General features: G+C 45.9%; 1 protein-coding gene across 1 annotated transcript; it reads right to left on the bottom strand.

The window, feature by feature from the left end:
- Window positions 1-10,224: 10,224 nt before the first annotated feature.
- Cavin2 (caveolae associated protein 2) lies at window positions 10,225-23,991 on the bottom strand. Its single transcript, XM_075956148.1, has 2 exons — window positions 23,350-23,991; window positions 10,225-12,558 (listed from the first exon to the last, which is right to left on the bottom strand). Exons 1-2 carry the CDS (start codon window positions 23,830-23,832, stop codon window positions 11,818-11,820), a joined length of 1,224 nt encoding a protein of 407 aa, XP_075812263.1. The 5' UTR covers window positions 23,833-23,991; the 3' UTR covers window positions 10,225-11,817.
- Window positions 23,992-24,467: the final 476 nt, after the last annotated feature.

Raw genomic sequence — 24,467 nt, 5'->3', positions numbered from 1 at the left:
ATTGATGATGTCCTTGCAAATTCTTAGACAGCTATTAAAGAAAATAAGCCTTGAATGTAGCCATCACAGTGCTACAGATTCAAACTGTCACTACAAAAAAGTCCAGGAGACTAAAACAAAAATATGATTTTATGATTGTTCACTTAAGTTCAAAGAGGAAATCTGGAGCTGAATATGCATTTTTTTATGTTTTTTTTCTTGGACAAATACGTAAGAAAACTGTTAACTGGGGTTATCACTGAGGTGCCTAGGTGTGTTGGGGTGGGGGAGATAGCTCAGTGGGTAAGAGCACTTGCTAATTCTGCAAGCAGGAGGACCAGAACACCTGGGTTTGCATCCCTAGCTCTCAGGTAGAAAGCCAGGTGTGGCTGTATGTGCCTATAACCCCAGCACTGGAGGGTGGGACAGAAAGAGCCCAGGAGTGCTCTGTCTATCATCCTAGCCCTTGCTTCAGTGAAAGAGCTTGGACCAGGGCAACAAGACAAACAGCTACAGAGAAGGTCATCCAATCGCTTGATCAGGCACAGGTATCTGTACCCTCAAATGCCCCACACAACTATACATCACATGCATACGCGTGCACGTGCACACACACACACACACACACACACACACACACACACACACACACACACAGGCGGGTTCTACTTTGGCTTATAGTTTAACAAGTGTGAGTCCCTTATGGTGGGGAGGCTTGATAGAGGCATTCATATCATGGTGACTGAGAAACAGGGAAATGAGTGTGAGAGGAAGGCGAAGCTACAGTTCCTTAGTGAGCACTTCTAGTTAGGCCACCCCTCCTACTTTTCAGAGCCCCTCAATAATAATGTCACGATATCACGTTTTTAGGAGATGCTGTCGTACATTTGGCCTTCAGGATCTCTCCTTGGAAGCACCTCCATAGACACATTCAGGTGTGCTGAACTAACGTCCCAGGTGTGTCTCAAGCCAATCAGGTAGGCAGTTAAAGTAACGATAGGGTTGGGAGAGATGGGGGTATACGCAACTTAATCTCCCTCAACACATCCTTGGGTCATTTTATTGGGAACCTTTGTTGTGTTTCTTTATGGATTTGATAAAATTCACAGCTGACTCTCAAATTTCCCTGCATCTTAGAGGACACTCCCTGCATAATCGCTAGTCTGCGTCCATTCCATGCCACATTCTGTTCATTCTATTTTGACATGTAACGGTTTAAGAGAGTTGGTTTATGGGCCTGGCTTAGCCATAGGAGACTTTCAAAGGCGGGTGCTCCCTCTTCTCTGGTCAATCGACGAAGCCCAGGTTAGCGATTCAAAGCATGGAATGGGCTGGGTGTGCCATTGTTTGCTGGCAGGTGGAGAGGGCTCCCTGGTCAGGAGTTTGGGCCACACTGCACCCAGGAGTAAAGAGTGGCCCTGATGACATTCGGCAAGGAAAGAGAGCAAGCAGCCCGCTCTTCTGGGATCTGAACAATGGCGAGGTCTGAAGCTGATACCTTGCGTTCAGGCTCAGATGCGCTGCCTTCTGTCCTATGAAGTTGTGAGCTAGTAAACCAGCCATGTAATGTCACTACGTTCATGTGACTTCTTACACAGAAATAGAAAACTAATAGTTTTCTGTAATGTTTGTATTTAAGAGAATAAACACTTACAGGAGGACTTATCAGAGTAGTAAAATTATGTTTTTTTCTACTTACTCAATATCATTAAATTGAATTAAAAAACAATAAATATAATTTTAAAAGCTAACAAGGTAACTTACTGTAAGGAGAACTCAAACCCCATTGAAGTTGGATGTGAAGTTATCAAATCTAAATCTAAGGAAGTAGTATTTTCTCATTAATTTCCACTGAATAGTTCCGTGTACTCATTACCGTCATCCTAGCAAAAATATTACACAATATTGTAAACTAGCAGTGCCTTTTTCATGAGGGAAAATTCCAGAAGTTAAACACACATATATTTAAAAACCTTTGGCATGAGAGCAAAGGTGCCAAAGTTTATTTCAGGATTTCTGAGACCCAGAGCTAGGAAGGTTATACTGTTTGCTTTGCTCCTATCTGCCTGTGAACCCGGCACCTCCCTTGGGTCTTAGCATGTATAGTCTGTGCTCAATACTTACCTGTTGGCGGAGACAAATGAGTGTGTTTGCTGTCGGTGTTGCCTTTTAAAGGCCTTATATGTTCTTTCTGCTCAGTCCCCTTCTATCAAATGGTTCCACTACATTAGAGTGAACTTCTCATTCCTGTGCGGTTTGGCTTTGAAAGTCCAATCATCTCTATCTCCACAGCCCAGCTTCCTTCCCCTTCTGGCCTCTCTATTTACAGAACCTATTATCGTGCCAGTGTTCATGACCATGGACCACACAATGTCTGAAGTGCACTAGGAGGTGTAGCTTTTGGGGGTGGTTCGACCACGAAGGCTCCAGGCACCCATGTGGGAATAATGTCTTTAGGAAACAATAATGTCCTGGCCCAAGCTGCTGTCAAGAGCTGTGTCTGGGTCCAGGGTTCTGCTGCACTTGGGGTCTGTGATGATGTCTGTGGTCCGTGTTAGCACAGGGGGTCAATGGAACCATGCGATGCTGAGCCAGCCCTGCCTTTCAGTTGTCATGGGATAGGTGGCCTGTCCTTTGCTAGGTACTACATCAGGAGAGCTGGTCCTACTACCCAGGGAAGAGCTGTCTCCCCTCCACGCACACTCTCAGGAAAGATGGCTCCACCCCTCACCACAAGTGTGCACTGTACCTAAGCAGCACATTAGAGCTGACTCTGTGGTTGAGGACCATAGGGTCCATGGTGAGGTAGGTGAGCCAATCCTGAGGGTATGAGAGAAGGGGATCTGACCCCGCCCCTTTCCTTTTCTGCCGTGTTGTGTCATGGGTGAGAGAAAGATGTCCTTCTCTCTTACCCATTACCACCTGCAACAGGTGAGGGAGCTGGCCCCAGGGTCATAAGAGTCAGGGACCTAGCCCTTCCCCTCACCAGCTACAGCATCTAGGAGAGCAGGTGGCATGGGAGGTCCTTCTCTCTATGTATTGCTTTCATTGGTTAATGAATAAAGAACTGGCTTGGCCTCTAGCATGGGAGGAGGAGTGTGGAGTCAGAGAGACGCCATGGAGCTGCTGGAGACAGATGCTGGGAATTTAAGCTGGTAAGCCACAGCTTTGTGGCGATACACAGATTAATAGAAATGGGTTGAATTAATATAAGATTTAGCCAATAAGAAGCTAGAGCTTATGGGCCAAGCAGTGTTTTAATTAATAGAGTTTCCGTGTGATTATTTCCGGTCTAAGCTAGTTGGGCACCCTGGAACCAAACAAGCGACTTCTCCTCCAATAAGCAGGCTCTGCACCCCATCTAGATAGCTAACTAGAGATGACCCTGTTGTTGGGAATGCAGTTGAACTAGTCCTGAGGGCCTGAGAGCAGGAGAGCTGACAGCCCTCCCGTCCTCCCATAAGCACCCTAGAGCAATAGGGAGAGAGGGTCCTGCACCTCGCCTGGGCAAAGCAGTAGAGATGGCCTTGGTGGCGTGAATGTGGATGAGGACCTTAGAGCAGGAGAACAGGCTACAATGGGTAAGCCAACCAAGGCAGCACTGGAGAGCACGGCCAGCTAGTGATGGTGAGGGATAGCTGGCAGGCCGACCAACCCAGCTACTTACTACCCAGGCCCACAACTAGGGCTTTGAGTTGGGCCACCCCCACATCCTCCTCATCTATGAACTGTTGGAGCATGTGAAGGGGACGAGCCTACAGATTCAAGACAGCAGGATCCCCATGACACAGGATGACAATGACAGATTATCCAAGAGGAGCCCCAGTGAGAGCTCATTATTGGAGATGTAGCAGAAGCCAGAGGCCTTGAGCCAGACTGATGACGGGCGGCAGTGAGCTCTTGCAAGTAAGGATGCACGCGCTGAAGGGTAAACTGTGGGACTCAATGGACCACACTACAGCTTCCACACTACAGGCTTTTCTTTCTTTTTCTTTCTTTTTTTGTTTAGTTTGTTCTTTGGTTTTTCTTTCAAATTTTGTTTTGTTTTGGGGGGAGGTTGCGAGGGCAGAGGGCACATGTGAGGGGATGGGGAGACAAGTGGGATCAGGATGCATGGCGTGAAATCCACAAAGAATCAGTAAAAGTGAAGAGAATTTAAAAGAAAAGAAAGCAGGCCTTAGATGTCTGCTGTTTCCATTGTAAACCAGAAAGCTAGGCCTTTACAAGATTCTAAATCTGCCGGTAACCCGTCCTTGGGTGTCTTTGTCTTTAATCCTGTGAGAAATACATTTCTGTTGTGTGAACGAAACCACCTAGTTTCGAGAAGGTCTGGGACGTGCAGAGATGAGTTCCTGATCCTTCACTGAGTGATCTCGGCTCAGTATATGCACATTGTTTCCGTGAGACTGAGCATCCTCTCTCTCTTAAATTATAGCTTCCCTCTTGCTTTGCTACAGTTAAGTTCACATTCCTTTCCCAGGGACTTCTCGGCTCTTCATCTTCGTCTAGAGACAGGGAGTCTCCCCATGGCAAAAGTATGCTTTTATTTTATATGCATGCTTAACACGGGGCTTCACACAAATGCCCAATAAATATAATCAACGTTAATAAATAAAATGAAATATGTATTGAGAAAACGCTTGGGGCAGAGAAATATTCTTTGGAGTTATTGTTTAATTCATGCTTAACTAATTTCATTTAATCTTTGCAAAGCCAAGCTACAAGGTAGTTGGGAAGAAGACCTTAGGCTCCGAGAACACAGAATGATGGCAGAAGGAACTACACCCATGGACGTGTTAGCTTTCCATTGCTGAACCAAAATCCTTGATCTAGACAAGTAAAGAGTTACTTAGGTTCAGGGTTCCAGTGGCCCATGGTCCTTGGCTTCATTGGTATAAAAGTGCTGGTGAGACAGAACCTAATGGCTGTCCGAGATACCCACTTTATGAACAGGAAGTGAAACCCAATAAGAAACCAGGGACCAGGGAAGACCTCTAAGAGTATTTGTGCCCAGGGCCTCATTTACTCCAGAAAGAGGCCCCTTCCCAAAGTTTCTGCTCCCTCCCTAAATAGCACCACCATGAAGGATTCAGCCCTTCAACAAAGGAGACTTTGAGGTGCACTACATATTCCAACCCTGGCAGTGAGCTAAGCGGAGTACTAAATCATACTCAATAGACTTCATTTGCTTTCCGTGTGGAATTTCAAGGTCAATCCCTTACGTTGTGATACTGCAAATCTACATGCATCCTAGGGCGGGAATTGCTCTTTCTTTCTCTCTCGTTCTTTCTCTTCTTCTTCTTCTTCTTCTTCTTCTTCTTCTTCTTCTTCTTCTTCTTCTTCTTCTTCTTCTTCTTCTTCCTCCTCCTCCTCCTCCTCCCCCTCCTCCTCCCCCCTCCTTCTTCTTCCTTTCTATTTAGGAACTTGAAATTATTGATTGAAAGATCCTAGGAAATGTAACTTGCTTATTCACCAGATGCTGCATGTTCCTCTGTGTCCTGAGGGTTGTGGAGATAGTTGCAATGCTAGTAGCCCTTAGAGACTCAGCTAATTCTTGCCCTTCCTCAGAACGACAAGTGGTTGCAACCATGAAAAGCTTCTCTTTAACAGAGGGCACCATGACCCCGTGCTAAATCTGTATCAGTGTTGTTCTCCAACTCTGAGTCCTGGAAGCTCAATTTAGCACCCCAAAACCCTGAGCCGTGTTCTTCCCCTTCTGTATCTCATTATCAACAGCGAGGAGTCGGAGAACAAGTCTTGGCTGGCAGTTTCACCAAGACACATGACAGAGCGGAACACACACTTGCTTTTTGTCATCTGTAAAGACTCTAAGTTATTGACCAAAGCAGATATTTTTTCAGCTCAAATGCAGATGGGAGAGAAAGTTCGCGTGTTTAGTGAACTAAGTCCACTCATCTGATATCTGGGGATGCTGCAGGTAACTCACATGCATAAATGCCAAGGGATGATGTCTTCTTCCTAAGGTGCATGTAGCCACTCCCCTGCAACTGGCTTTGGCTCCCTTATCCCACTAAGCACAGATCACATACAGTGGTCTTCTGAATCTTGTAGCATCAGCAAGAGAGAGGGAATGTTCTTAGAAGCTCCAGCAGGAGAGCTTCCACACTGTATGTCCCCTAGGAGTGTTTCTGTGCTCTTTAGGCAAATTGGATCCTCTTACTAGCATTCTATTCTGGTATTTATAGTCTGCAGAAAGGCAAGAAGAACCCCAGCACCTTCATCTCGAGAGATCAGGAGTTACAACCTGATGGTCTGTGCCTGGACCACATCCAGCCAACAAATACTGGCATTTGGCTTGCACAGTGTACAACTGCTCAAAACCGATCGAACTGCTTGCCAGAAATTAAAAGCCAGGAGGTTTTCACAGTACAAAGAAATCCGGATTTTAGCTCTCTCAACAAGAAGTCTAAATTTTGGCATCCCTGGCCTGGTTTTCCTCATGGTAACTGGAGTCACATAGCCCTTGTGGCTTCTCGAACACTCTCCCTTTGTGGGAGTTAGGAGAACACATGCCTTCAGGCATGTGAGTTGCAAACCTGCTTCACCAGAAAGCCCACAGGAGATAGCCTTGCCACAGCTGCCACCACCTGCTTAGGCTCTTTCACTTTTGTCTGAGCTCTTCCGGCATTTAAGTCAGTAGCCACTGCCAAAGCCTTTGGAGGGAGTTCCTGCCTGCAGCATCCACCTTAGTGCTGACCTAGAGGGCTTTTTTTGATTTCTTGCCCAGAGAGATGGGGGTTCAAGCATTTTTTTTTAAACCTAGCCTCTGTTTTTCCCAAGAAGAAAGTTTCCCAGTAGTATGGAAATTACAGCCACTGGAAGGGTCACATACCATGATGGGCCACGTCACCTCCCAACTCCTCCTTCCTACCTTGTGCTAATTTTTCTCTTGTTCCCAGCCTATGAGGCAAGGCATATCTGAGTAGATCATAGCAATTTCTCAAGAATGATGGAGGAATATGATTCCCGTAACATACAGAGGTTGAGGGGGGCCTCATGAGCCATCTTTGAACGAGCAACTTGCAGGATCTCTCTGTCGACAGCTTGCTCTTATTAAACCCCATCTGAAAGAGGGGGCCCTGCAGCCCCTGATAATGACACCCAGGACCTAAAGAGCCCCTATTGTGTCTTAAAAAAACCTGAGAATAGTTCTCCAAAATCCATCAGCTAGGTGTATGTGTGTTTAAGGCCCTGAGATGACAATCACGAGGAGCATTTATGAAGTGCAGCTGTCTGTGATGCCGGAGAAATGAGAAAACGAAGTGAATGGGAGACCACCTAGCGCTTATAAAGCAATTCACAATAAACACAGTTATGCCATGGCCAGGAGTCTGTCTAGCAGAATGGATTTCAGATTGGGGTTGCACATTGGAACTCCTTACTAGTTATGCTAACTTGGGCAAGTCATATGCCCTCACACAAAAAGTAGTTGGTCCCTGTATCCATGGTTCTGCATTAGTAGGTTCAACCACAGATCAAAAATAACCAGAAAAAAAAAAGCAAACACGTAAGTGTTAAAATGTAAAGACCTTTTCTCTTGCCTTTACTTTCTAAACAATTTGGTATAAGAATTCTTGGGTGAAATGTGTGTATTATTTGGGCTGGAGAAATGGGCTTAGCAGTTCGGGGTGCTTGCTAATCCTGCAGAGGGTCCAGGTTCAGGTCCCAGCATCCACATCAGGCTTCTCCCAACCACATGTAACTCCAGTTCCAGGGGATGCACTGCCCTTTGTCCTCCCAGACACTTGCAGACCTGTGGTGCCATCAACCAATACAGGTACACACACATACATAAAAATAAAAATATATAAAGAAATTGAAAAATGTGTGCGTTGTATTAGGGAATAGTAATTGAGAGAGAATTTGAAGCGTAGGAGGATTGCATAGATTATGTTCAGGCACTGTGCTTTCTTGTAACATTTTTGGATTTTGACAGCCACGAAACTGGGCTGTGCCGCACAGATCAGAGAGACACAGTTTCCATTCAAATGAGAATGCACTGAATGTTTAAAAATATCTGGAGTCCCTCCTCTTGACCTTACCACTTAGAATAAGTTAACTGCAACATTTCAAGTTCTTACTCTATTAAAAGGGAGGAAATCCAGTACTTCCCTACTAGGATTCTGCATATGTGAGATCATCCTTGTTCTAGGTACATAGAATTGCTGGCCGTTGGGGTGCTCAACCTGAATCAAAGAAACTATAAAAGTTATTGGTTCTTTCCTTTCACTTTCTGTGTATTCTGCCCAAAGCACTTAAGAATTTCAGCAAATGAACGAGAGTAAAGGTTGCTTTGCTTTAGAAATATTTAACAAATAGATTTTTACAGTGGAAAGTATATAAATATATGGACATCAAGCTGGATTCTAGAGGTGTGAATTCTTAATTGGGCAGTTAGCGTGCAGAGTTAAAAATAATTTTAGGCAGCCCGGTGGTGGTGGCGCATGCCTTTAATCCCAGCACTTGGGAGGCAGAGGCAGGCGGATCTCTGTGAGTTCGAGACCTGCCTGGTCTACAGAGCTAGTTCCAGGACAGGCTCCAAAACCACAGAGAAACCCTGTCTCGAAAAACCAAAATAATAATAATAATAATTTTAGGCTTGCCAATACCGCAAGATAACGCGATGGTTAAAGTGAAGGATAAAGCGCCTTTAACGGCATGAGTTTTCTGCCTGGTCCCTTTAGGAATGAGCTGCTGACTGCAGAGTTCTTTATCTGGACACCTGGATCAAGCAACCCACAAAGGTCGCAATGCCAATTTCACTGACAGCGTGGTTTGCAGTCCCGGAGTCTTGGGTTTTAGGGAAGGACTTGTGGTTGCTATGGAACTGTTAATAATGATTGCTGCCCGCACCTCCATTCTTCACACTCCCAATCTCCAATATAAAATCACTTAGATCTGGGCTGGAGGGCAGTAAACAGACTTTTCGAGCAGGAATTAACTGGGCTCAGGCATTAGTGTCTTAATGTAGGAAACGACTTTCATTATAACCTTTACTTAACACCGGTGGCTTGGCTGTGCAGGAGCTCCAGTTTGCTCCTAGTGGATAGAATCATACAAAACCCAAACTTCGCAGGGGATGGGCGGAGGCTGTCGGTGGGAAGCTAGGGCCGAGAAGGCGTGCATTGATGCAGGGCTAATTCTTATCCTCAGTCTGGTTTTGCTTTCTCATATTCTAAAAACTGGATTCCTAAGCCAGAGGGAAAGATGCCCATTGAACTACCTGTAAGCCTAAAAGAAATGAATCCTGCAGAAAAATCATGTTTTGTTGCTTGTTTTTTTGTGATTTTTGTGATTCATATAAGAGAAGAATCTTACGGTCGGATTCCACTCCTAAATACAGCTCTCAGTCCTTATTAATGTGAAGCTGGTATTTGGGGGACACTAATTCAGTTCCTGAGTTCCAGGCACATAAAGTTAGGGGTGGTTTATTGGATGGGTGGGAAGAGGACATATCTAATCTGGGGACTTCCCAGCTTCACCAGTATGCAAATAATTCAACCATAATACAAAACCAATAGGTCCCATCGCCACAGAGGCTGCTTGCTCTCCTCCCTATGGTATGCGCTTCCCAACAATTATCTGGCCTAATTTTCTGTTTTATTGCTTGGGGTTTTAAAGCTTCGACTGTGGAACATTGAATACATGTGATTGCCAGTAAAACTTAGGATGTCTGCACGCAGTTTCAACTGACAAGCGTCTCCTGTATAGGAATAAATAAAGCACTTTTGCAACGGGAGATAGAAGTGCGTCATGGACCCGCGGATTCCCCCAGCTCATCAGGCACATTAAGTGACAGTCACTCTACAGGAGGTGGAACAAGCCTGCTTCGGGTGCTGGGTCAAAGAGTCAGTCTACACAGTCCGCGGCCCCGCAGAAGACAAAAGTGTATCTGGGTGAACAAACTGGATGCGCAGCTCGACAGGTTCCGAAGCGGAGGGCTGCCTGGCGCAATCCTACTAAATGCAGGTGGAACTAGCAAATTCACCAAGCGGCTGCAATCAATTCACCTGCTATAGAGCTGGCAAGGCGGTGTCGAGAAAATCAAACTTGAAGAATGAGTGCTGAATTTCTAAATGTGACAGGGCGGGGGGCGGGGGGAGAAAGCAGAGTTAACAGGGGAACCAAGACACAAGCCATCGCCATCTCCGTTACACCCGGCAAACATTTTGCAATCAGCTCCTTCTGCCTGTAAGACGGTTTTTGTCAAACACACCGACACTGTTATACACTTCTTATTTTTTGGTTTATTGGATCTTATTTCACACAGGCATTGTTAGTTCAACAAGTCAGTATTTGCGGGTTACATCCACCGCAGCATAGGAGCAGAGCTGAAGAGGTTACACCACCAACCCACGGTTTCCGTCTTGTCCCTTGCAATCAGAGGCAGCTTATGACTGCTGCTTGGAGTCACCTCTTCCTGCCAGGTCGCCGGGGTCATCTTTAGCTGTCAGCCAGTCAGTCAGGTCAGCTGCACTGCAGACCCAGGGCAGAGAATTGAAGCCCCGGGCCTCCTATCTTTACAGTGTAACTTAGCAAAATGTTGGCATTTTTGTAATGAAAAATAGTTAAGGCAACTCTTTAGTATGTTAGGCAGAAAGAACAAACACATGACATAAAATACTAGCATGCTTTTAGAAGCTAAAACAACGCATTAGTATCCTGCAAAATTAATGTATAAATAAACTATTACCTGGAATGACATTACCATTATGTATATAAAAAGAAAGACTGGAATTTTCTCTTCTGACACATGCAGGTTTGAATACCTTATCAACCTATATCATATATGGGGTGGAAAGGTCACTTCAGAATGGAAAAAAACATTAAAGGATTAATTATGTGACTGGCCTCCCCGCAAAACAGCACATGTTGCTTATTTCAGACTTGCGTTGTTCCGAAGAGACAGCATCCTTTTCAACTTCTTCACGGAGGATGTGCCCTGCCATTCACTTAGCAAGAAGAACCAGGACTTTTATACCAGAATATATGGTTATAGTTATAATACTAGACTATGAAAGGACTGAGAAGCTAAGACATGTGCTTGCAAGATAGATGAGCCTCTTTAGTATTGTTATTAAAAGGAAAAATAGATATAAAATGTCAGTACTTCATTTTTGAGTACATCCTTTTTTTTCTCTGCAGCATCCTTCCTTTTGGTCTCCTTTGTATTCCGTTTCTCCTGTTCCGACCGCGTCACCCTAGGTTCTTAGCTTACTGGTCCCCATGCCCTTACCTGACCATCACAGCGGTCCAATCCCTCCACGTGTAATGAATGAACAAGGTTCCTATAAGAGAACAATCAGCTGAGCGTTGCGCTCTATCTTTTGTAAATATTTTTTTTTAAAATACAGAGTTACATTTTCAGTGTACAGACTTACGTGTATTCTAGGTCACATATCTGAAGAATAATCTTTCATAGACCATGCTGAGAAATCACTATGTTACTGCTACTCAATTCAGCAAGCTGATAGAATGACCAAAAAAAAAAATCACATTTCATGACTACTGTCTTAAATCTACTTTAGTTTTCCTGACGAAGCCAAATAGATTGGTGTTTATTAATTGTTCTATCCCTTTCTTATTTCAAACTTGGAGAAATTCTACAGAAACAGAACTTAAAAGCAAATTAAATGTGGAACCCCTGGCGTTTTGCTTGTTGAATCCATGTGTGTCTGAGGGCATGACCAGTGATAACGGCCCGGACAGTCACAGCCGGGAGCAGGAAGAGGTGCAGAGGGGATTTTGGGGGATGCGGATGCCCCTGAGCCAGCGCTGGGTTCTGCAGCTGGCCCCGTGTGCTGGCTGGACGTGCACTCAGGCAGTCTGGTCCACCTGCAGCACGGCCGGCTGGACCTGTTTCTCACCAGATCCTTCCATCTCTTCGGAGTCGAGCGTGTAACCATTCTCATCATACCCCGGCTGCCCCTGCTGCAGATCCACCGACTGCTCCTCTTCGTCCTCCGCAATGGTCAGGTCAGCATTGCTGCCCACGCCGGAGCTGTTCCCCTTCAAGGCTGGCTTCTCACCATCTTCCGCGCTGCCACTGGGGAGGGAGGCTTCGGAAACACCCTCTGTGATGGAGCTCTGGTCATCCAACTTGGTCTCGTTTTCTGCAGAGCTTTCTCCCTCTCGGACTTTCTTCCTCCCGAAGGACAGGGGAGAAACTTTGAAAGAGGAGCTTATCCCTGAAGAGGCTTTCTGGTGGGTGGATGCGAGCGATTTCTTAATCTTTTCCCTCCTCTCAACAGATACGATCTTTGTGCCCAGCTTGTTCATCTTTTTCTCGATGTTCTGGCGAGAAAACGCCTTCTTGAGGCTATCCACTTTCTTCAGACCGGATCTCTTTATTTTCTCCGCCCTGCTTTCTTCCAGCTTCTCATCGGCGCTGTCTTCCAGGCCTTCCTCGTCACAGGGCAATTCATCATCGGAGGAGAGTTCCACGTTGTGCAGCGTCTCCTCCAGGGACTTATTCTCCTCAGCAAGCTCGTCCTTGCCTTCCACGGGAGCGGGAACCGGCTCCTTCACAAACACACTGGCAGGGATCTCACTTTCTTCCTGAAAAGAAGGGCAGGGAGGGTTTAGGATAATGGCACATTTTACAAATAGCCCTGAACGACTGTGATTTGGGTGTGATTCTGGGCAATGGAAAGGATAGAAATCAAGCATGGCTTCGTGTTTTAGAAGAGGAAGCACTCTTTCTCGTGTGGGTGCAGTCATTCCCATCGGGCTGGATAAGGCCAGACTGGCCTGTGGGAATACCACGAGCGGAGCTGGCAAAGGCTCTATCAGTGACAGGCAGAGGGAAATGGCCTGACTCATATAGGCCAGGAAGCTGCCTAGATAAAGAGACTAAAGTAAGTGGCAGCCCTGAGAGCCCAGAGGCCTTCTCTCCTCCCTTCCGTCTGGTCAGGGGCACAGCTTCTGCCACAATTCCAGTACAAACATGGCCAGAGTTCACAGTGGAAAATGCAGACGGAGCCAGAGGGGAGTTAAGGAGTCCTTAAATGAAGAATAGCATAGAAGCCGTGAGCAGGTCCCTCTTCCTCCACTGGGCATTAGAAGAGACGGTTGTACAGATCAATATCAACACATACACACACACACACATACACACAGATGCACATACACACACACGCATGCATCCACACATCACACACACGTACATACACACACATTCATGCACACAATGACACACACGTGTGCACATGCACACACAAACACACACCCCCATGCATCCACGCACACATATGCACACGCACATAATACACATTCATGCACACATTCACACAGGTGTACACACATGTACACACATACACACACGCGCACATACATAGGCACACATACTGGAGCGATGTAAGTGAGGATTCGCCTTCCCAGCTCCTGCTTGTAAAGCCACGTGGATCAGGATGTGTCCTCTGGGAATCAGGCAGGGACCAAGAGGAGGCAAACATGTGACCAGATAGGGTGTCAAGCCTCTAGTGTGCAGTGTGTCTTTGGGCAAGGAAGCTCTGGGCTCACCACCAGCTAAGAGTGAGAAGTTGGAGAGCCAGCCCTCTTCAGGCTTCCCAGCATACCCTGCCTCCAGTCTCTGGCAGAGGCAACCGTGGCCTCCCATAGAGTCTCAGGGATTGGCAGAGCCAGAAAATCTTCAGGGTGCAAAGTTGCTCCCTGAGAGATCAGAATACAGACAGATTCAGGCCACATAGTATAAGAGCAACTTTGAGTTTTAAGTGTTTTTTTTTTCCACTGTTACACAAGAATCCATTCTCATGGTACCCTCGTGGTTTTGTAGAAAATAATAGCACAAGGCGGAGAATTATGGCAGGAGGCCTGAGTGTGTCTTCACTGAACTGTTAAATGGCTGTGGAGCGTCAGCAAACAGCTTAATCTCCTTGGGTTCCCGCTCCTTCCAGATAGGAACCAGAGGATTTGACCTAGATTAGCAGCATTCAAAATGCAATCCCAGGACCACTGGGGGTTCTGCGGGAACGTAAGTTGGGCACGCATCCAGACTCCTTTCCACCTGCACTGCGCCCAGAGCTTCCAGGTGACCTCATTGCATCTCAGCCGGTTCGGCACACTCGGAAGTAGGAAAACAAACTGCCCTCTGTGGACGTGAAGGTCTGCCTTCCCCGTGCACGACCTTCCAGGGTGCTGGCAGGTGTTCGGAAGGCTGCTGTGTGAGAGAAAACCCATCAGTGATCTTACACAGCACCAAACCCTGTGTCCTGTGTTACCAACCTGCCAGACAGGGCGTGGCCACGGGCACAGTAGTGGCATTGTTGTCGTGGGTGACTAACTGCTTTCAGATTGGGTTTGAGGCCTGCTTCACAGGTAATAATGGTACAGCTGTCGTGGGTGACTAACTAACTACTTTCTGATTGGATTTGAGGCCTGCTTCATAGGAAGGGGTTTTCGTTCTGTTACTGTAACCCTGGTTGAAGAACATGGCTGGGGAGATCACAGTCCTTAGGATACGTTCTGCTATTATTATTATGACAAATGGTCATGATGTTAACGTAGCTTTTCAGTACCAAATGCTCTCATAGACCAGGCCTGCTCTGGTCCTTGATCAGAGAAGTTTTTCTTTGTAGTAAGTGCACAATTGGTCATGGTGCTGAGAGCAAGAGAGTGACCATTCAGCCCTCGGTGGGTCGCTATATCAGTCCCCTCCCCTCATGAAGGCTCAGGGAACACTGAGCGAGGGAGATGGAAAGAATTTAAGTACTGGGGGGGGGGGATAGGGAGAAGTTCTGTGAACGTCTATCTTCTGTACGTGACATAAGAATTACACCCATGAACTCAGAGAAGTTGGGGCTACCTGTACAAGACATGCAAAAGATGGTGTGCATGATGACCCAGGCCTCACCCCTTAACTGAGGAGCTATCGGCAGTGGCTAGTTCCCAGGGGTCCTTCTCGAGGTGGATTTTTGAAGCCAACAGCTTGTCACGCTTCAAGCTGAAGTTGCCTCTGCTTCACAGGCCCGTGCTTTCTGGAAGGGTTTTTATCTTTTCTTCCACACTGTGTCTCCCCATGTAAAGTTTAACAACTACTCACTAGGGGAGCACATCGGGTAAGACGGCTTTCTAAGATGGTTGTGAAGGTGGCTGAGGTATAGATTGCTCTATGTGGGGGCAGGCTGGAGGGCTGTAGGAACGGGCCCACTCAGCTCTGCCTCTAGAGGGTGGTCGGCTGAATGCTGGTGGCACTGGGGATACTAGAGAGGCCAAGACCTGAGGGGCACCGTGGTCTCCCTCTGAAAGAAGGGTTCTGTTTCCAGTGGAGGGATGCGCGGTACAGAACGGGGTAGACTTACAGAAGCAGTCACGGCTCTGATGTCTTGTCTGGAAGCTACGTTTCTCCCGGGCTTTGATTAAGAGGGCTGAGCGGGGTTGGCAGCTGTTGCTTGCAGGGAAGGATAAAACCAAGTGCTCAGTGAAATGCTATTAAAAGTCCTAAGTGAGGAAAGGCATTCAGGCAGAAAACCGCGGAAACTAAGCCTTAAGGTACACTGTCTATACCATAAGCTCTCGGGGCCATCAAAAGTTACAGACCGGGTAACTTTCTGTTCTTCAATGTTAACAAAAGGGTAGAATTAAAACGAGTCTCAGTTTTTCCTAAATGTAAAAATTTATCTTTACCAAAGTAGAGCCTGGTGGCTCTTTTGTCCCTCTTGTCGAGGACAGCTTTGAGGAGAGCGTATTAGGAAGTGAATTGTAATATCTGTGTTAGATCTTCCGATGGGGGGGTGGGGGAAGGGTGTCGAGGAAGGCGGAAACCCAGGTGAACTCTTTGGTGAAGTGTGAAAATAATTTACAGGTGAGCTCTTCGATGTCAATTATGGAATTAACTCAGCAGGGGCAGAGATAATCCAGAATGAGCTGGATGTGTCTTTATGCAGCTGGAAACTACGGAGCAACGTCTCCTTGCATCTCTGCTGCCCCTCGAGGTAGCCAGGCAATATTTTACGCTCTGTCTACCGGACAGTGTGTGCATTTTGTGACTTCTTTTGACATCATCTTCGAAGGCAACCCTTTTCCTTTTATGCGGAAATTTGCAAGTTCCTAAGCACAGAGATCTCTTTCTTTTTCCAAAAACGTTTGTTTAGAATCCAGAAAAATACCAGTTCCCTTCCTTTGAAGTCACTGCCCTGCACAAAGCATACAGAGTATGGCGTTCCGCTGTTGGAGCAGTGGGAATTCAGCGTGGATAGGATCCATGGAGCTGTTCTCGCATCGGGGCATATGGTCTAGTATGTAGCCCTCTTACACATCTCATGGAAACACATTCTGTGTCACATGCCAACCAGGGAGGTGACACTTCTGTGTTCACGTAGCATGCTTTCTCTTACACATTCCCGGACTTACAGCTCTTTTCAGAGAGGGGCTTGAATGTACAGCCCTAATTCCTCTGCTCCTTACTGAAGCTAGCTACTGACTTGTCTACCTGGGATTTGTGACTCCCTGAAATGGCACAGGGAACCCCTGTGGGTTATTTCCTGGGACAGGTCTACCTAGGAGAAACCCCTAGGAGCGGGTGGTTATTTGTCCTTCATTTTCACAAAGGTCCTCAGCCCCCACTGATGCAGGTGTCCCGGGCTCTGACCTTTAACAAGGACCCTTAGGAAGTTTTCCAAGGAAGGGAATATTAAGTAGTAAACTTCAAACACATATGACGGATATGCTTGTGGCATACGGGAGAAAGGAATGGAACGAACTCTCCAGAAGTAGCATTTTTCCACATGCCTCGGCTTGTTTGCTATTGTATTGATTCTTGTGAGCCAGAAGCCCCAGTTGTGCGTGTAAATATCAATGCAGAGGAAACTGCCAGCCCGTTGGGCACTGCTTGGTTTGAAGTTGACAATACACATCGTCTCCACACATATACCTACACGCAAACTTAAAAACAAAAGATCCTGCGGCCAGCATTAGCCAAGGAAGTCAGCTTGAAGTCATTGAAACCACCGAGAATGGAGAGAGGGACCAGGTCTCTCTCCTCTCTCCCCCTTCTCATTCCTGTTGTTAGATAAAAATAACAGGAACAAGGTGCGATTCTGTCGGGATGTGAAGAACATAAATGTGGGCCCATGGAATATTTTATCCAAGCATCTCTAAATACTCGCTTTTAAAATGAAGCTATGTCACCTGGCATTCTGATTTATAGGTCTCCTTTACACATCAAGATTTTCTCCAGTTTGTGTTTCTCAGGTATAGATCGCCAAGTGGATAAAGCCATTGATTAGAGCTATACCCCCGGGGCGGCTGTCGGTGGAATCAGCAAGTCATAAGAGTAAAATGCATTAGCTATAATCCCCAGGCAGACCTTCACATTCTGGAGGATTTAAAAGTCTCTCTCTCTCTCTTTTTTAGTGTTATCAAGGGTTCAATTTTTTTTTTTTAAAGATCACATTGGTTAGGTGTTCTTTGTTACACATGAAAAATACAAAAACAATACAAACCCACACTGAATGATTAAAAGGTTCATAAACATGAACTTGTTTATGTGATAAAAATTACCACAGTGAGATTATAGTTTTATGTTTACCTGCTCTACAATTCTATAGTTTCTTTTATCAATGAAATGAGACCTTGACAGTAATTTTGTTCCTCAGACCCTAAGTTCCTTTCATAGAAAATTGTGTTAAACTAAATGATTATTAAGGGGTTTCTAGACAAAATATATTTGATTATGTGATTTTAACCTACCCGCCACAAAAAGAAGTGACCGTTCACGGGAAAAATACCATAGTGCCCCCATTCACACTCAATGTGTGTAGTCCCACACAGAGTAAAAACTATAGGACCTGAACTAGAGTGAAGAGCATTTCAAAAGTCTAGAGGGGGCTGCATCTGACAGAGTGTCACACACACACACACACACACACACACACACACACACACACACACTGTGAATATATGTATGTATTCATGTGTCTATCTATGTAATCTAGCTATCATCTAGCTATCATCTATCTATCATCTATCTATCTATCTATCTATCTATCTATCTATCTGTCTATTATCTATCTATCATCTATTTATCTATCATCTATTTATCTATCATCTATCTATCTATCTATCTATCTATCTATCTATCTATCTATCTATCGTCTATCTACCTATCTATCTATCTATCTATCTATCTATCTATCTACTATCTATCATCTATCTATCTATCTATCTATCTATCTATCTATCTATCTATCTATCTATCATCTATCTATCTACCTATCTATCATCTATCTATCTATCTATCTATCTATCTATCTATCATCTATCTATCTACCTATCCATCATCTATCTATCTATCTATCTATCTATCTATCTATCTATCTATCTATCTATCATCTACCTATCTATCTGAATGCAATTTTCCCCCAGAGAAATACTAACTACAAGTTATTTACTTCTAGTGCCTGCATTTACTAAGTGTAAATAATAACACTAAGAAATAATAATTTTTAATCTCATACACTAAAGGGGTACTGGATAAGCAACCTGACAAAGCCAATATTCTTTATGGGAATTGGCCCGTGAAGCACGCATGGAGAGTTTCCACATAAAGGCATCTTTGGTTACACACATCCCCATTTCTTTCCAGTCTGTCCCAACTGAACAGCTTTTAGAGCAATGTTCTGGGGTAAAGTCCTCTTTTAAACCAATGGAGTTAAAAACCACACGGAGATTGTACTATTAGCACACTTCTAAAATTCTGATATTATTGAAGGAACCCAAAGGATGAATGGTTAAAGCACATTTACAGACTCAACTTTTCAGAAATGTCTCCGCTGAAAGTATGCAACCTTTCTCTTCTTTTTTTCCTCCAGTTTCACAACTCCATGTGGATGGAAGTGCAAGCCGTCCAGGCACACCCTCATTCGTTCCCTGGTTTTGAAATGATTCCCAGACTTCTTTTTCAAACAGTCATCACTAGAACCTTCTGAGGATGCCAGTGGCACCTCCTCTTCAGGGCCAGTTAGTGGGCAGTGCCTGAAGCCTCCTCAGCCAGCAGAGAACACTTCTGCTCAACTCTCCACACAACTTCGACTGTGGGGAAAGGATAGGCAGGCTTCCGAGAAAAACGGTAAACTTGCTATTTCCTCGGCATTAATATTCTGATCATCAATGCTTTAAGTTTTATTTTATTTATTGTTTTTTTATGTCTCATTATTTTGAACTCAAATATTATATTAAACTTTTGCAGAGAAAATTAAAGAGAAGAAAATTTCTTTTTTTAACTGGAATTTCCAAATTTATCTTGGTGTTCAAAGGGGCAATGGTTGTTTCTCCAGCTGTCAGATCCTGATGGCTGCAATTGGAAGTATTCACTGACAACTGGATGCCCACGAGCTACAACGCTGTTGTGGAACACAGCGAAAACTTCAACAAATAAATGGCGTGTTTTAAGTAGATGTAAAACAAAGATAGGAATTAAAAGTCCAAATTATAAGTATCTCACAAATCATCCTACACACACACACACACACACACATACACTCATACATAAACACTCTCAAACCCAGATATACTCACATAAAAATATACAAACACCACACATATATACACATAAACACATCTATACATACAAATACACAACACACACACACTCACACACTCATACCTACATATTCCCAAACACAGATATACTCACCTGTACTCACGTATACAGATACACACCACACAAACACACACTCACACATACTCACATGCTCTCAAACACAGATATATTCTCATATAACTCACAAACACAGATACACATAGACACAATCGCATATATACAAACGTATACACACACTCGGAAAAAAGATTTGGGATGTGAAAGCATTTCACAAACTGCAGACCTTCTCAGATCGACATAGATCTATCTTCACAAACATGGATCTTCTCAACATTACAGTACCAAATATGCCCAAGTCAAGGGATAGCTTTTCTTTTTAAGCATCCTCCTATTTTCATTTTTTTTTTGCCCTAAACCAGGAATGTAATTGTTTAATAAGGAGACTAAGGAGAATTGCATCATAGGCTTCCAGAACACTGCAAAATGACAGATCTTTTTCAAGGCACCAGTGGTCCCAGCACCGTGTTTGCTATCCACATTCTGCATTCTCTGCAGGGCTGGGATGGTCCCTTCCACCACCGTGTTAGAAAGGTCTATTTGGAGTAGTATTTTGGGTAGCATCCTTTGTTTTCATGGGTTATGATATAATGCTGATTTTGAAAAGATGGCAGGCATATAACGGGTATGTGTATGTTGTGTGCTAGTAAATCTCAACTAAAAAGGGACCAGAAAAGCTATTTCTTTTTTAAAAATTATTTTAAAGAAAATCTTATTTTACGTACCAATCCCAGATCCCTATCCCTTGCATCCTCCAGTTCCTCACACTTCCTCCCCACCTGCACCCCCATTCACTCCTCAGAAAGGGTGAGACCTCCCTTGGAGAGTCAACAAAGTCTGTTACATCACTAAGGCCCTCCAGCCTGTATCTAGGCCAAGCAAGGTGTCCCTCCATAGGGAATGGGCTCCAAAGGGCCTGTTCATGCACTAGCGATAAATACTGGTCCCACTGCCAGTGGTCCCACCAAATGCCCACGCCACACAACTGTCACCCATTGAGAGGGCCTAGTTTGGTCCTATGCAGGTTCCCCAGCTGTCAGTCCAGAATCAGCAAGCTCCCGCTAGCTTGGGTCAGCTGTTTTTGCGGGTTTCCCCATCATGGTCTGCAAGGCTATTTCAGGGTTGTCAGAAGGGTGGGGTCAGTTTTATCCCAAGAGCTGTATCCCTAGTCTAGTAGAAGGGGAGCCTGCTGTCTCAGCCCTGCATTTCGGGCCCAGACAGTAATAGATTCTATGCAGCAAGCCCTTGCTCCATGCCAGTCTGCATGAGTCATCTTAAATATGTGATCTCCTTTATTCCTCCTTCGTGGGAGAAGTATATGCCAGGAAGCACTAGCGTTTGGAAGCCCATATTCTGGGACGGACTAAATGTGGCATCGAGTTACACCTTTCGCCACCAATGTACTACACAACGGTAGACAAACTCGACATCTTCATCTTAACTCGGGGATAGACAAGAAGTAGGGAGAACGGTGTTGGGCAGTATATGCTGGGCTTATTAAGAGCTCAACCATTTCCTGCTTTTATTGTTGTCCTCTGTGTTTACAAAGGGGGGGGTGGAAACAGAGGCCCACAGAGGGCACGTGTATCCACCGTCAACACAGTTGGCAAAGGATCAAAGTAGGAGGTGGGCCAGTGTCTGTGTTCCCGCCCCCTCTCCTGGATTCCGCTTTAATAAAAATTACTGTTTCTCTCATTAGCATAATTGGTACCCTACTCAAACCTCTACTTTCGAAAAGACTAAACGCTCCAGACAGCCACAGTTCCATTTGGTTTCTCAGATAACCATCCTGCGCCTTCGGAGCTGGGATTCTAATTCCCGTTAGCTAGTGGAGACCCTCCTATGGAAAGAGAAAGCTCTAGTCACTGGCCTGAAAGTCACTGGCCTGAAGCTCCCTGCCTTCTAAATGGCTCTTTGTGTGTGTGTGTGTGTGTGCTTGCTCATGGGTCCAGAATGATCTACACACTTTGCTTTGGATTCCCTTAGCTTCCACTTGGGTCTTGTGTGCTTCCATTTTAATTCAGGTGCAATGCCACACCTGTTGGTCGAATGCAACACAGCAGGCGGCTTTGTCAGGGCCTCCTCAAGAGCACCTGCCTTTAAGTCACCCACGGCCAGATCCACAGCTCTCTCTGAATGCCTGGCCATTTCTTCCCCGTCCCTGCTCCTCATGCTGGTAGAACATTCATTATCAAAACAAAAGCAAATCCTTAAAAATCCTTCTTTTCCTTTACTGGAGAAACCTTTTCCTCCCCTCCTTAATGGAAGGCAAGAGGTACCTATCTATCTCCAGTTCATGTTGAAGGAAGGGAAGTTTCTTTTGATGGGCCTGCCTGTGTTCCGTTTGGTTAGGAGATTGCTACTTAATTTAGAAATTCCTTGAGAGCTAAGGCCTCTAGGCTAGTAAAGGTAGAATCTCAGATGGTTGACCACATCTCTTTCCCATTCAGCTGCTGCCTGAAAAGCTATGGCATCTGCATTAAAAGCCTAAAAGTTCCCCAAATGAGGAAGCCTGTGAGGTCCAGGAGCCTCAGCTGCCGGATCCTCCCAACCCTCAAGTGCAATTTGGGGAGGCTGCAAGGACAGCAAGAAGAGACTTTCCTTTTATGGTGACAGGCAAGCCCCGGGTTCTGACTTGGCAGAGAAGATTCATTAGGAAAAAAAAGAAGGCTCCTTCGGTTTCGATCCCAGTTTCTACTGTCTCCGGGGAGATAAAGGCTCTCCCTGTATGCGTTCACAATCTGTTGGTTATGGCCTCTCCCCTCCTTGGCTTTGAAAGTCTCTCCTTTCACATGGTCACAAGGAGACAGCCCCGAGGCAGGATGGCTCTGCTTCCTGGGGTCGGGGTTGGCTCAGTGCCAGCCACAGAAGGGTTTCCAGCCTTAGGCAGGGCAGCCCGTGGATTAACAGATGCCCACCACTTGGCCGAACAACAGCCCATGCCATCTTCCTGTCCCCAAATAGCCTTTGCTACATTAATTGCATCACTGATGCATTAAAAAAAATATTAAGTGGCCCTTTCATGCTAAGGCAGCCATTTGAAGGAGAAGATATTGAAGGCTGGTCTTTGTGACCACCACCGATGACCCTTCTTTTATTTCACTGTAGAGTTTCATCCTTCTGAGCAATGTGGGCATATCTAGTGGGTTTGTAAAGAGTTACCCTTTGCTTCCCACTTTTGCTAGGAAGAACTGGAGACTGTTTTGACAAAAGATGTCTTAAAGAACACGGCTCGTTCCAACCACCCGTTCTGTTAGTTCCCCAAACACCAGGAGCCTTTGGGAAAAAGGCATGGTTTAAAGGTTTTGTGTGGGCAGTCTTGGTTAGAACAAAAGAAAACAAATGCTTCGTGGAGTTGGCTCACTTCTACTAAGAGTTAATAAAAAGCCACCGAATTAACTTGCCCTGTCCAGCTAACAGCTGCAGCCACAGCCCCAACTTCCTAATGAGAAGAGACAAACGGATTTGTCTGCAGCCGGTGCGTGCACCTGCTCAGCTTTCCACCCTATGCCAAGTGTATCTAGGTGTTCCCTGACAAATGTTCCCAGTCCACCAGGCCCACAGGCATTGCCTGAAGGACAGGGGGATTCCAACCCGTATGGGAACATTTTACAGTTGCCAGTAGCAGGTGGCTGGAGGATAATGTTTTGCGTGTGTGCTTGACTGGCCAGACGGATTGGATCTCAGGACTGAGATCACGCATGTGGAGGGGGTGGCCTGGGGACACTAACCTGGAAGATGAGCACTTTGAAGTGGTTGCGGCGGAGGAGCTGGGCGTGGTTGTTCTCCAATCTCTTCACCTGTGCGCACTGCCTCTCCAGGCGCTCCCGGACGGCGCGCGTGTGAGCGCTGACCTTGCGAGACTTCTCCAGCAGCTTGTTCACGGTGTTGCTGGTGGAGGCCTGGTACTTGGAGAGCTTGGTGAGGTCGTTCTGGATGCCCTTCACGGAGCCCTCCAGGTTGATCTGCCGCTGCTCCATGTTGTGCTGGTTCTCCCTCACGGTGTCCAGCATGTTGACGAGCTTGTCCAGGAGTGTGTGCACGGTCACAGCGTTCACCTGCGAGTTGTCCCGGATGGCCTCATCTGTGGAGCCCAGGTTCAGGCTGGGGCTCGGTGTAGAGGAAGGCATTGGGCTGGGGCTGGATGGCTTCTCCTGGCGAGCGTCCGCATTCGGGTGCTGGAACTTTTCAGCTTGTACAGCGTCCTCACCCATGGCTGCGCAGATGGGAGCCTACTTCCCCTGCTGCAAAGTGTCTCGCTCAGGCAAGAAGTGGGCTGTGGTGACTGCAGAGCGCGGGAGGTCCGTTGGTTTGAACCGGACGCTGTTCTCCAGGGCTAGCAGAGGTTCAAGCAGGGAATAACCGGCTAAGCTGATCAGGAGCAGTGCATTCCAGCTGCTCTTAAAGGCCCTACTCCACCCAGTGGGAGGCAAAGGTTACTGGACCCACACCGGGTTCAGCCACAAGCAAACACTTCCTAACCATGTTCCCCACAAGCCAAAGCTCTTGACTGCGTTCGCTTTTCTTTCCTACACGCCTTCCCTTTTTAAAACAGATTCAATGCCATATTTCAATCATGAGTTCATTTAGAGGCGGGGAGAAACATGTTAACTTGGCTGGCCTTCCCAGCCTTTGATTGGCTAAAGCGAGTAAACTTTCCTCTGGCTGCTGTGTTACTGCGGGCTTCTTTTCCCCTCCCCTGGATACAAGTTATTGTAACCGAAAGTATTGTTTACTCTTGCGCCAGAGCTGACTGATAGGTTGCAGAACACCGAGTGCCCTTCTGGGAGGGGTAGGGCTGAAAGGGTCTGCGCAGCCAAGTTTATGGTGTTCCTTTCTTATTTGCAAA

The sequence above is a fragment of the Microtus pennsylvanicus genome, chromosome 22, assembly GCF_037038515.1.
Source record: "Microtus pennsylvanicus isolate mMicPen1 chromosome 22, mMicPen1.hap1, whole genome shotgun sequence".
Taxonomy (NCBI): Eukaryota; Metazoa; Chordata; class Mammalia; order Rodentia; family Cricetidae; genus Microtus; species Microtus pennsylvanicus.
The sequence above is the reverse complement of the archived record's forward strand: the minus strand, read 5'-3'. Positions and strand labels throughout refer to the sequence as shown.